Source organism: Bombina bombina, chromosome 5 (genome assembly GCF_027579735.1).
Source record: "Bombina bombina isolate aBomBom1 chromosome 5, aBomBom1.pri, whole genome shotgun sequence".
Classification (NCBI taxonomy): Eukaryota; Metazoa; Chordata; class Amphibia; order Anura; family Bombinatoridae; genus Bombina; species Bombina bombina.
This window is the reverse complement of record NC_069503.1, coordinates 578,414,374-578,427,803: the sequence shown is the minus strand read 5'-3', so window position 1 is coordinate 578,427,803 and position 13,430 is coordinate 578,414,374. Positions and strand designations below refer to the sequence as shown.

Sequence of the window (13,430 nt, the reverse complement as noted above, 5' to 3'; positions counted from 1 at the left end):
TCTCTACTAATATAAAGAAAAAGACAAGGGGGTCCTCATAGTGTAACTTGTATTTTCATATATGAAATCAAAAGAGAAGTATAGAAACTACTTACAAGGATAGTGGCATCTTAAACGAATAAGATGCTATCAAGCAGGCTGATGTTTAAACAGCAGTCAGTTCGCTGTGGGTCTTCGTGTATCCAACCCGGCAAATGTGATCTCAGGTAGTCAATCAACCGCCCTCTGATAATGGTAACAAATAGCGGTTGTGTCCCTCAGTGAGGTTACAGCGTATCCAGCAAGGTGAAGCAAAATGCAAGCGTCTCTCAGGCACAGGGATCAACCATCGGTTACACAGCTACAACCATTGAAAAAGGCTGCAGGGCAAGATTCCAATGTATGATCAAAATGCAACAACCACAAAACCGGGTCGTGGTTAAAAATCTTTATTTGCAACGCGTTTCTCGGTCAATGTAAGACTGTTTGTATGTATATAATATATATATTGAAATATTTTTTTATATTAGTCCTCTCAGATATTCCTGTGGGATTATAATTATCACTAAAATCTCTGCTAATGTTAATGCAGAGTTATAGTAATGCGTTCTTCTGTATAATGCAGTCTCTCCTTGTCTTGCAGAAATGGCCTGCAGCATCTCCAGCAGCAACACGGGCCTTTCACTTCACTGTTTATGGAAGAAAGGACTCATCTGCTAAAGTTACTGATTCTGTAAGTATATAAACAGGTCTACTTTCCATGGCCCATAAGGAAATATATAAGGAATTGACCTATGATCCTTTATATATGATTCAAAGAGAAATTAATTTTATTGTGACTTAGGCAGTGCATATGGACAATATTAAAGATTAGTTGGCGAAATTCCTCATTCATAATTACCCCACTACCCCTGTCTTCTTTGTACTTCCAAAGGTGCACAAACGGCTGGACTCTAGCCATGTTGATCAAAACATTTTTTTCTTTTTTTATTAAAAAAACCCCCAAAACTTGTAATTAAAGCACATATGACTTGCTTGATATTTTTTTTTTAAGAATACTCCTCATTTTTTTCTCTCTCCCAAATATTGCAGATTTCTACTCAGTATCCTGTAATAGACCATGAGTTTGATGCTGTGGTGGTTGGTGCAGGGGGTGCAGGATTAAGAGCTGCGTTTGGTTTATCTGAAGCAGGATTCAACACAGCATGTATCACCAAGCTGTTTCCTACCAGATCTCACACTGTTGCAGCCCAGGTAAGGATTTGCTTTTAGTCATTGCACACATTGTATTTATGCATCAATGTTAGTGCTTTTTCTGTGAGTTATACAGGGAGATTTTTTTTTTTTATAGTGACCTTTCACTTTTAGGTACTGTTAATTTGCAGATCTACATAAAATAGTAAATCAAAGTTATTATAAACAGTAGAATGTTATCATTTCCTTACATTTATGCTGAAGATGAGTAGTACTAAAATATCTAACCATAAAATATTACATAATTACTGATTTCACATTTTTACAATGTAAAGTCACTTAGCACAAAAAGGCATAAGAAAAGTTAAACATAAAATACTTCCAATGAAAATTTGCCTTATGTAGATTTTACACTACTTCACCTTTGGAAATATTTACTAAGCGCTCCTATTTATTTGAATACCTGAGCTCCAACAACAAAACAAACGGTTAGTGTTGTTTCTATGCAATAGGTCTTACTGTAATGATCACTTGACATTGTTACAGGTTTTTTTTTTTTTTTACAACAAAAGCAAGCAGGATTATAATAGATGTTTGTTTTCATTAATAAATTGTTTTTGTTTCCAATTTTCTATATAGGGGGGTATAAATGCAGCTTTAGGTAACATGGAACAAGATGACTGGAGGTGGCACTTCTACGATACAGTGAAGGGCTCTGATTGGTTGGGTGATCAGGATGCCATCCATTATATGACTGAGCAAGCACCTGCTTCAGTTATTGAGGTGAGTAACTGGTTAGTGATTTATTTTTATAGCATCAAATATTCTGATTAATCAGAAGAAGTAATCTTTAGTAAACTTGTGCACAAGTTCTCAGGGGAGAGTATGTATGTGCAAGGGGATGCTGTGTCCCCGAAACGTCACTACTTCCACGGTAAAAGATTATTTTATTTTTTTGTTTTGGAAAGACCAGCGAGTGCCAGTTTTGTGTTCAGCTATATTTAATTACACTGGCACCCTGGCAGTTGATATACTGAGTGAGAGTGCTCTCCCTTGTTACTAACTAACTATACTATATATTTTGGTTGTTTGAATTTTTTTTTTATTGTGCTAGATTACAAGTGGAGCGCTAATTTATTGCGTGCCTGCAAATAGTCGAAATTGCCATAATAATTTACAGTTTGCTGCCATCACTCGTGGGCTCAATGCTTGCGCTGGTATTACTCAGTGGAGCGCAAATATTCCTTTCAAGAGCGATATTTAGCTCTCCACTTGTAATCTGGCCCATTATGGGTTAATTCTAACTTTTTAAAAAAAAATTTTTGTTTTCTCAAATGTTTTTAAATCAATATTTTATAATTTATTATATGCGATCTCAGAAATTATGTAATTGAGGTCATATAGTATGTTAGATGACAGAAAGCATTTCCCTCTCATATTACACTTTTCTGTTTGTTCTACAGCTGGAGAACTATGGAATGCCTTTCAGTAGAACAGAGTCTGGGCAGATCTATCAACGTGCTTTTGGTGGACAGAGTCTCAAGTTTGGAAAAGGCGGACAGGCTCATCGCTGCTGCTGTGTAGCAGACAGGACTGGACATTCACTGCTACATACTTTGTATGGGAGGGTAAGAACACAATATAAATGGACATTGAACACTATAATATCGTAATATAAAATGATAAAAATAAATTATATATATATATATTATTATTATTATTTTATCCCCTTTATTTTTTTTGTAATTCCATTCTGAAATTGTGAGCTTTTCAGTTCCTATTTAGAAGTGGAAGTGCAGAACACTGTTCTATTCCTCACAGCCATTGACTGCACTTTACTGACCTATTTATAACTGTCCCTAATTGGTTACAACAGAGAAGGTAACCACAACATGGAAGCTCCCATTGTTTTATAGACACTAAAACCTTAAACTTATTTAAACAGCTAGCATTTATTTAGTGTCTAATGTCCCTTTTGAAGGATGATTGTCCAGAATTAAGACTGACCTCTGACCGCTTCTTTTTGATGAGTTTTTTTTGTTCTCTGTTTAACCCCTTAACGACACATGTCGTACAGGGTACGTCTTACACAAACTGGTCTTTAAAGACCAGAGACGTACCCTGTACGTCGTTAAGGGTTTCAAGCGACTGGAAGCGATCCTGATCGCTTCCAGCCGCTTTCAAGGTATTGCAGTGATGCCTCAATATTGAGGCATCACTGCAATACCTTTTTAGGCACACCGATGCAGAGAGAGCCACTCTGTGGCCCTCTCTGCATCGGCCAGTGATGGTGCCTGATCGTTGGTGGGTGGGAGCCATTGCAGGGAGGTGGGTGGGTGGCCCATCACTGGGGAACTTCCTTCCGGCTGTTCACTATGCCGGGTGCGCGCGGGAGCGCGCGCTGAAGGTGAGGGGTGGGTGCGCGTTCGCGATCGTGCGCGCGCGCGCGATCGCGATCTAACACAATTATGTGAAATTTTTTTTGGGCTGGAAGAGGGTGGTGGGGTGGAGGGGTGATCAAGGAGTGATCTGGGGGTGATCTGGGAGGGGGAGGGTGTAGGGTATGGAGGGGGGCAGCTACACTACAGAAAATGTTTAAATAAAAAATAAAAAAGTTATTTTGCAAAGTGGGTACTGGCAGACAGCTGCCAGTACCCAAAATGGTTACTAATAGTTAGTGGGGGGAGGGTTAGAGAGCTCTTTGGGGGGGATCAGGCAGGTTGGGGGCTAAGGGGGGGATCCTACACAGCAGAATATCATTATTATTTTTTTAAATAATAAAAAAAACAAATTAAAACTTTTATTTTAGTACTGGCAGACTTTCTGCCAGTACTTAAGATGGCGGGGAAAATTGTGGGGTGGGGGAGGGAAGAGAGCTGTTTGGGAGGGATCAGGGGGTGGGATGTGTCAGGTGGGAGGCTGATTTCTACACTAAAGCTAAAATTAACCCTGCAAGCTCCCTACAAGCTACCTAATTAACCCTGTCACTGCTGGGCATAATACAAGTTTGGTGCGCAGCGGCATTTAGCGGCCTTCTAATTACCAAAAAGCAACGCCAAAGCCATATATGTCTGCTATTTCTAAACAAAGGGGATCCCAGAGAAGCATTTACAACCATTTGTGCCATAATTGCACAAGTTGTTTGTAAACAATTTCAGTGAGAAACCTGATATTTGTGAAAAAGTTTGTGAAAAAGTGAACAATTTTATTTATTTGATCGCATTTGGCGGTAAAATGGTGGCATGAAATATACCAAAATGGGCCTAGATCAATACTTTGGGATGTCTACTAAAAAAAAAATATACATGTCAAGGGATATTCAGGGATTCCAGACAGATATCAGTGTTCTAATATAACTATCGCTTATTTTGAAAAAAAATGGTTTGGAAATAGCAAAGTGGTATTTGTACTTATTGCCCTATAACTTACAAAAAAAGCAAAGAACATGTAAACATTGGGTATTTCTAAACTCAGGACAAAATTTAGAAACTATTTAGCATGGGTGTTTTTTGGTGGTTGTAGATGTGCAACAGATTTTGGGGGTCAAAGTTAGAAAACGTGTGTTTTTTTCCATTTTTTCATCATATTTTATAATTTTTATTATGGTAAATTGTAAAATATGATGAAAATAATGGTGTCTTTAGAAAGTCCATTTAATGGCGAGAAAAACGGTATATAATATGTGTGGGTACAGTAAATGAGTAAGAGGGAAATTGCAGCTAAACACAAACACCGCAGAAATGTAAAAATAGCCTTGGTCCTTAAGGGAAAGAAATTGAAAAATGGCCTTGTCCTTAAGGGGTTAAAGGGATACTGAATCCAATTTTTTCTTTCTTTCATGATTCAAAAAGAGCATGCAATTTTAAGCAACTTTATAATTTACTCCTATTATAATTTTTTCTTCTTTCTCTTGGTATCTTTATTTGAAAAAGCAGGAATGTAATCTTACAAGCCGGCCCATTTTTGGTTCAGCACCCTGGATAGCGCTTGCTGATTGGTGAGTACATTTAGCCACCAATCGGCAAGCTGTACCCAGGTGCCGAACCAAAGGTGGGCCGGCTCTTAAAGGACCAGTCAACACAGTAGATTTGCATAATCAACAAATGCAAGATAACAAGACAATGCAATTTCACTTAGTCTGAACTCCAAATGAGTAGTAGATTTTTTTTTCTTCTGACAATTTTAAAAGTTATGTCTATTTCCACTCCCCCTGTACCATGTGACAGCCATCAGCCAATCACAAATGCATACACACTTATTCTTGCACATGCTCAGTAGGAGCTGGTGACTCAAAGTTTAAATATAAAAAGACTGCACTTTTTATGGAAGTAAATTGGAAAGTTGTTTAAAATTGCATGCTGTATCTGAATCATGAAAGTTTAATTTTGACTTGTGTCCCTTTAAGCTTACATTCCTGCTTTTTCAAATAAAGATACCAAGAGAACAAAGAAAATTTGTTGTAGGAGTAAATGAGAAAGTTGCTTAAAATTGCATGCTGTATCTGAATCATGGAAAAAAAAGGGTACAGTATCCCTTTAAACGTACAAGTGTATTTTTTATTTTAGGAGAAAAAGCATACATCATACAAGGAGGAAACATAATAGCAGATATTCATATCATATCTGAACAAAAGTGTACAAATGTGGTTATAGTACTCATTTTCTTTCCCCTTATGTCAATAAAATAGGTCACTCTTGGACCGGTTGAAATGATCTTATCTGAGTCCAGGGGTCAATTTGAAACAGGATATAACACTCAAGAAAAATTGTATCTAAGATTAGTTCATTGTTGAAACATACATGGTTATGTAGATGCTGTTGCCAAGGCTGAGCACACTGAAATTATACAACTTATTAGAACTTACAATTATTAAGGGTACGTTGTATGGAGAGGTCTTATATGCAAGAGGCGATATAGAGGATTTATATTTTATATCAAAAGTATGAGAAAATAACTTTATAGAAACTTTTAAGTTAACTTAAAAGACCAGTCAACACATTAGATTTGCATAATCAACAAATGCAAGATAACAAGACAATTCAATAGCACTTAGTCTGAACTTCAAATGAGTAGTAGATTTTTTTTATAACAAATTTTTAAAGTTATGTTTATTTCTCCAACATTGGTGTGTCCGGTCCACGGCGTCATCCTTACTTGTGGGATATCTCTTCCCCAACAGGAAATGGCAAAGAGTCCCAGCAAAGCTGGCCATATAGTCCCTCCTAGGCTCCGCCCACCCCAGTCATTCTCTTTGCCGTTGCACAGGCAACATCTCCACGGAGATGGTTGAGTTTTTTGGTGTTTAAATGTAGTTTTTATTCTTCTATCAAGTGTTTGTTATTTTAAAATAGTGCTGGTATGTACTATTTACTCTGAAACAGAAAAGGATGAAGAATTCTGTTTGTGAGAGGAAGATGATTTTAGCAGACAGTAACTAAAATCGATTGCTGTTTCCACATAGGACTGTTGAGATGAAGTAACTTCAGTTGGGGGAAACAGTTAGCAGACTTTTCTGCTTAAGGTATGACTAGCCATATTTCTAACAAGACCATGTAATGCTGGAAGGCTGTCATTTCCCCTCATGGAGACCGGTAAGCCATTTTCTTAGTCAAACAAACAGAATAAAGGGCTTAATATGGGCTAAAAAACTGGTAGACATTTTTATGGGCTAAATCGATTGCTTTATTTGGGCATTTTATTCATATTTATGCTGACAATTCGCATTTATACACTTGGAGAATGTTTATTAAACGGCAGGCACTATGTTAGACACCTTTTCCAGTCAGGGGGCCTTCCTAGTTGTAGACTGAGCCTCATTTTCGCGCCATTACTGCGCAGTTGTTTTTTGAGAGCAGGGCATGCAGATGCATGTGTGAGGATCTGAAATTTGCTGGAAAAGCTTCTAGAAGGCGTCAATTGGTATCGTATTCCCCTCTGGGCTTGGTTGGGTCTCGGCAAAGGCTATAGCTGGGACTGTATAGGGGTTAAATTTGTAAACGGCTCCGGTTCCGTTATTTTAAGGGTTAAAGCTCTGAAATTTGGTGTGCAATACTCTTAATGCTTTAAGACACTGTGGTGAAAATTTGGTAATTTTTGAACAATTCCTTCATACTTTTTCACATATTCAGTAATAAAGTGTTTTCTGTTTAAAATTTAAAGAGACAGTAACGGTTTTGTTTTAAAACGTTTTTTGTGCTTTGTTGACAAGTTTAAGCCTGTTTAACATGTCTGTGCCTTCGGATAAGCTATGTTCTATATGTATGAAAGCCAATGTGTCTCCCCATTTAAATTTATGTGATAATTGTGCCATAGCGTCCAAACAAAGTAAGGACAGTACTGCCACAGATAATGAAATTGCCCAAGATGATTCCTCAGATGAGGGGAGTAAACATGATACTACATCATCTCCTACTGTGTCTACACCAGTTTTGCCCACACAGGAGGCCCCTAGTACATCTAGTGCGCCAATGCTTATTACCATGCAACAATTAACGGCTGTAATGGATAACTCCATAGCAAATATTTTATCCAAAATGCCTGCATATCAGAGAAAGCGCGATTGCTCTGTTTTAAACACTGAAGAGCAGGAGGGCGCTGATGATAATTGTTCTGTCATACCCTCACACCAATCTGAAGGGGCCATGAGGGAGGTTTTGTCAGATGGGGAAATTTCAGATTCAGGAAAAATTTCTCAACAAGCTGAACCTGATGTTGTGACATTTAAATTTAAATTAGAACATCTCCGCGCACTGCTTAAGGAGGTGTTATCTACTCTGGATGATTGTGACAACTTGGTCATTCCAGAGAAATTATGCAAGATGGACAAGTTCCTAGAGGTTCCGGTGCACCCCGACGCTTTTCCTATACCCAAGCGGGTGGCGGACATAGTAAATAAGGAGTGGGAAAAGCCCGGCATACCTTTTTGTTCCCCCCCCTATATTTAAGAAATTATTTCCTATGGTCGACCCCAGAAAGGACTTATGGCAGACAGTCCCTAAGGTCGAGGGGGCAGTTTCTACTCTAAACAAACGCACTACTATTCCTATCGAAGATAGTTGTGCTTTCAAAGATCCTATGGATAAAAAATTGGAGGGTTTGCTTAAAAAGATTTCTGTACAGCAAGGTTTCCTCCTACAACCCATTTCGTGCATTGTTCCTGTCACTACAGCAGCGTGGTTCTGGTTCGAGGAACTAGAAAACTCGCTCAGTAGAGAGACTCCATATGAGGAGGTTATGGACAGAGTTCACGCACTTAAGTTGGCTAACTCTTTTATTTTAGATGCCGCTTTGCAATTAGCTAGATTAGCGGCGAAAAATTCAGGGTTTGCTATCGTGGCGCGCAGAGCGCTTTGGCTAAAGTCTTGGTCAGCGGATGTTTCATCCAAGACAAAATTGCTTAACATCCCTTTCAAAGGTAAAACTCTATTTGGACCAGAATTGAAAGAGATTATCTCAGACATCACTGGGGGAAAGGGCCACGCCCTTCCACAAGATAGGCCTTTCAAGGCCAAAAATAAGTCTAATTTTCGTTCCTTTCGCAATTTCAGGAACGGACCGGCCTCTAATTCTGCATCCTCTAAGCAAGAGGGTAATGCCTCACAACCCAAACCAGCCTGGAAACCGATGCAAGGCTGGAACAAGGGTAAGCAGGCCAAGAAGCCTGCCGCTGCTAACAAAACAGCATGAAGGAGCAGCCCCCGATCCGGGACCGGATCTAGTGGGGGGGCAGACTCTCTCTCTTTGCTCAGGCTTGGGCAAGAGATGTTCAGGATCCCTGGGCGCTAGAAATAGTTTCTCAGGGTTATCTCCTGGAATTCAGGGAACTACCCCCAAGGGGAAGGTTCCACATGTCTCACTTATCCTCAAACCAAATAAAGAGACAGGCGTTCTTACATTGTGTAGAAGACCTGCTAAAGATGGGAGTGATACACCCAGTTCCAATAAAGGAAAAAGGAATGGGATTTTATTCCAATCTGTTCGTAGTTCCCAAAAAAGAGGGAACTTTCAGACCAATTTTGGATTTGAAGATCCTAAACAAATTTCTCAGGGTACCATCGTTCAAGATGGAAACCATTCGAACGATTCTACCCACTATCCAGGAAAGTCAATTTATGACTACCGTGGATCTAAAGGATGCGTACCTACATATTCCTATCCACAAAGAACATCATCAGTTCCTAAGGTTCGCTTTTCTGGACAAGCATTACCAGTTTGTGGCCCTCCCATTCGGGTTAGCCACTGCTCCAAGGATTTTCACAAAGGTACTAGGGTCCCTTCTAGCGGTTCTAAGACCGAGGGGCATTGCAGTAGTACCTTACTTGGACGACATTCTAATACAAGCGTCGTCCCTGTCAAAAGCAAAGGCTCATACAGACATCGTTCTGGCCTTTCTCAGATCACACGGATGGAAGGTGAACATAGAAAAAAGTTCTCTGTCTCCGTCGACAAGAGTTCCCTTCTTGGGAACAATAATAGATTCCTTAGAAATGAGTTTTTTTCTGACAGAGGTCAGAAAGTCAAAACTTCTAAGCTCTTGTCAAGTTCTTCATTCTGTTCCTCGTCCTTCCATAGCGCAGTGCATGGAAGTAGTAGGGTTGATGGTTGCAGCAATGGACATAGTTCCTTTTGCACGAATTCATCTAAGACCATTACAACTGTGCATGCTCAAACAGTGGAATGGGGACTATACAGACTTGTCTCCAATGATTCAAGTAGATCAGAAGACCAGAGATTCACTCCGTTGGTGGCTGACCCTGGACCATCTGTCCCAGGGAATGAGCTTCCGCAGACCAGAATGGGTCATTGTCACGACCGACGCCAGTCTAGTGGGCTGGGGCGCGGTCTGGGAATCCCTGAAAGCTCAGGGTCTATGGTCTCGGGAAGAGTCTCTTCTCCCGATAAACATTCTGGAACTGAGAGCGATATTCAATGCTCTCAGGGCTTGGCCTCAACTAGCACAGGCCAGATTCATAAGGTTCCAATCAGACAACATGACGACCGTTGCATATATCAATCATCAGGGGGGAACAAGGAGTTCCCTGGCGATGAAAGAAGTGACCAAAATAATTCAATGGGCGGAGGATCACTCCTGCCACCTGTCTGCGATCCACATCCCAGGTGTGGAAAACTGGGAGGCGGATTTTCTGAGTCGTCAGACATTCCATCCGGGGGAGTGGGAACTCCATCCGGAGATCTTTGCCCAAATAACTCAATTATGGGGCATTCCAGACATGGATCTGATGGCGTCTCGTCAGAACTTCAAGGTTCCTTGCTACGGGTCCAGATCCAGGGATCCCAAGGCGACTCTAGTAGATGTACTAGTAGCACCTTGGACCTTCAACCTAGCTTATGTATTTCCACCGTTTCCTCTCATTCCCAGGCTGGTAGCCAGGATCAATCAGGAGAGGGCCTCAGTGATCTTGATAGCTCCTGCGTGGCCACGCAGGACTTGGTATGCAGACCTGGTGAATATGTCATCGGTTCCACCATGGAAGCTACCTTTGAGACAGGACCTTCTTGTTCAGGGTCCATTCGAACATCCAAATCTGGTCTCCCTCCAGCTGACGGCTTGGAGATTGACCGCTTGATTCTATCGAAGCGTGGGTTTTCAGATTCTGTGATAGATACTCTGGTTCAGGCCAGAAAACCGGTAACTAGAAAGATTTACCATAAAATATGGAAAAGATATATCTGTTGGTGTGAATCCAAAGGATTCCCATGGAATAAGATAAAAATTCCTAAGATTCTCTCCTTTGTACAAGAAGGTTTGGAGAAAGGATTATCTGCAAGTTCTCTAAAGGGACAGATCTCTGCTTTATCTGTCTTACTACACAAAATACTGGCAGCTGTGCCAGATGTTCAAGCATTTGTTCAGGCTCTGGTTAGGATCAAGCCTGTCTACAGACCTTTGACTCCTCCCTGGAGTCTAAATCTAGTTCTTTCAGTTCTTCAAGGGGTTCCGTTTGAACCTTTACATTCCATAGATATTAAGTTACTATCTTGGAAAGTTTTGTTTTTGGTTGTAATTTCTTCTGCTAGAAGAGTTTCAGAGTTATCTGCTCTGCAGTGTTCTCCTCCTTATCTGGTGTTCCATGCAGATAAGGTGGTTTTGCGTACTAAGCCTGGTTTTCTTCCTAAGGTTGTTTCTAACAAAAATATTAACCAGGAGATAGTTGTACCTTCTTTATGTCCGAATCCAGTTTCAAAGAAGGAACGTTTGTTACACAATTTGGACGTAGTCCGTGCTCTAAAATTCTATTTAGAGGCTACAAAAGATTTCAGACAAACATCTTCCTTGTTTGTTGTTTATTCTGGTAAAAGGAGAGGTCAAAAAGCAACTTTTACCTCTCTTTCCTTTTGGCTTAAAAGCATCATCCGATTGGCTTATGAGACTGCCGGACGGCAGCCTCCTGAAAGAATCACAGCTCACTCCACTAGGGCTGTGGCTTCCACATGGGCCTTCAAGAACGAGGCTTCTGTTGACCAGATATGTAAGGCAGCGACTTGGTCTTCACTGCACACTTTTGCCAAATTTTACAAATTTGATACTTTTGCTTCTTCGGAGGCTATTTTTGGGAGAGAGGTTTTGCAAGCTGTGGTGCCTTCCGTTTAGGTAACCTGATTTGCTCCCTCCCTTCATCCGTGTCCTAAAGCTTTGGTATTGGTTCCCACAAGTAAGGATGACGCCGTGGACGGGACACACCAATGTTGGAGAAAACAGAATTTATGCTTACCTGATAAATTACTTTCTCCAACGGTGTGTCCGTTCCACGGCCCGCCCTGGTTTTTTAATCAGGTCTGATGAATTATTTTCTCTAACTACAGTCACCACGGTACCATATGGTTTCTCCTATATATATTTCCTCCTGTCCGTCGGTCGAATGACTGGGGTGGGCGGAGCCTAGGAGGGACTATATGGCCAGCTTTGCTGGGACTCGTTGCCATTTCCTGTTGGGGAAGAGATATCCCACAAGTAAGGATGATGCCGTGGACCGGACACACCGTTGGAGAAAGTAATTTATCAGGTAAGCATAAATTCTGTTTTCCACTCCCCTTGTACCATGTGATAGCAATCAGCCAATCACAAATGCATATACGTATAGTCTGTGAATTCTTGCACATGCTCAGTAGGATCTGGTGACTCAAAAATTGTAAATATAAAAGACTGTGCACATTTTTTTTAATGGAAGTAAATTGGAAAGTTGTTTAAAATTACATGCTGTATCTGAATCATGAAAATTTAATTTAACCTGAGTGTCCTTATTCTAAACACAATTTTTGTATTCCACATTGAGAATACTCATCTGTGAGTGGTTTTCGTATTGTAATATCTATACATTTGGGATCACATGCGATAGCTTTATTTAAGTATAACACCCCATGTGTTATATGTAATATTTCTTGCTTTATCCTTCCCGCTGGCCACACAATCTGAGTTAAGGTATACAAAACTGGCAAACTAAATAACATGATATTAAAATCTCTATACTAATCTTTCAGGTTTATAAATGACCATGGCACCACTGTGTGATCGGTTCTTTATCCCCAGGGTTTTGGCTGTAGGAGTAGGATGTTTTGCGCTATTAACCCCATGAGTCTATTTGCAAGCAAGGCATTATGTTACTGTGAGTACAGGAATTTCTATATGAGAGGTTAACTAAATAGTTTTTATGCGATATGGGTCCTGATGAATCCTTAGCTGGTGTCCCTATAAGAGTGTTTAAAGTCTGTGCCTGGTTGCATGTTTTATGCAAGTCCTCGGGTTGGGAGCTGTTCTCCTCAGTGAAGATGGTTGGGATATTGTCAGTAGACAGGAAGCTTGTCTGTGATTTGTTTGCGGCCTCCCGAGAGGCCCCCCCAAACTCCTGCAAGGTCTCTCTTAGTGGTAATGGCAAACATCTTCTCATCTGCAGGGTCTTGCTCAGTGTGTCAGAAGGATCCACTTTGATAAGTGATGTACTCAGTAAGCTTTTCTATTCCCGTTTTGTGATAAAGGAATTTTTGCGGTAGCTCAGATAGCTCTCCTCCATGTAGAAGTTTGGATGTTAGCGAGATGTTATCCTTTAAGGGCTGAGGATCCTACCGGTAGTTGTTAATGGCGGGAGTTTGTATGTCTGGTCTTCCAACTGGAACTGCAGTTGCTGAGCTAACAGCAATGTAGCATTTCATCAGATAGTCCATTCGTGTCCTGTCCAGGAGTTGTTGGAAGAGTTCCTCTATCCTGGCCATACAGTTATTTAGTCTGGAAGGGTGATCAA

The 13,430-nt window shown here is 40.5% G+C and overlaps 1 protein-coding gene across 1 annotated transcript in view; it reads left to right on the top strand.

Moving 5' to 3' along the window:
* Window positions 1-13,430, top strand: part of LOC128660602 (succinate dehydrogenase [ubiquinone] flavoprotein subunit B, mitochondrial) — a 76,962-nt gene that overhangs the window by 16,776 nt on the left and 46,756 nt on the right. Inside the window, exons 2-5 of the mRNA XM_053714528.1 lie at window positions 623-712; window positions 1,072-1,233; window positions 1,813-1,956; window positions 2,637-2,801. Of these exons, the coding sequence (XP_053570503.1) occupies window positions 623-712; window positions 1,072-1,233; window positions 1,813-1,956; window positions 2,637-2,801 (561 nt within the window). The remainder of the gene's footprint in view (window positions 1-622; window positions 713-1,071; window positions 1,234-1,812; window positions 1,957-2,636; window positions 2,802-13,430) is intronic.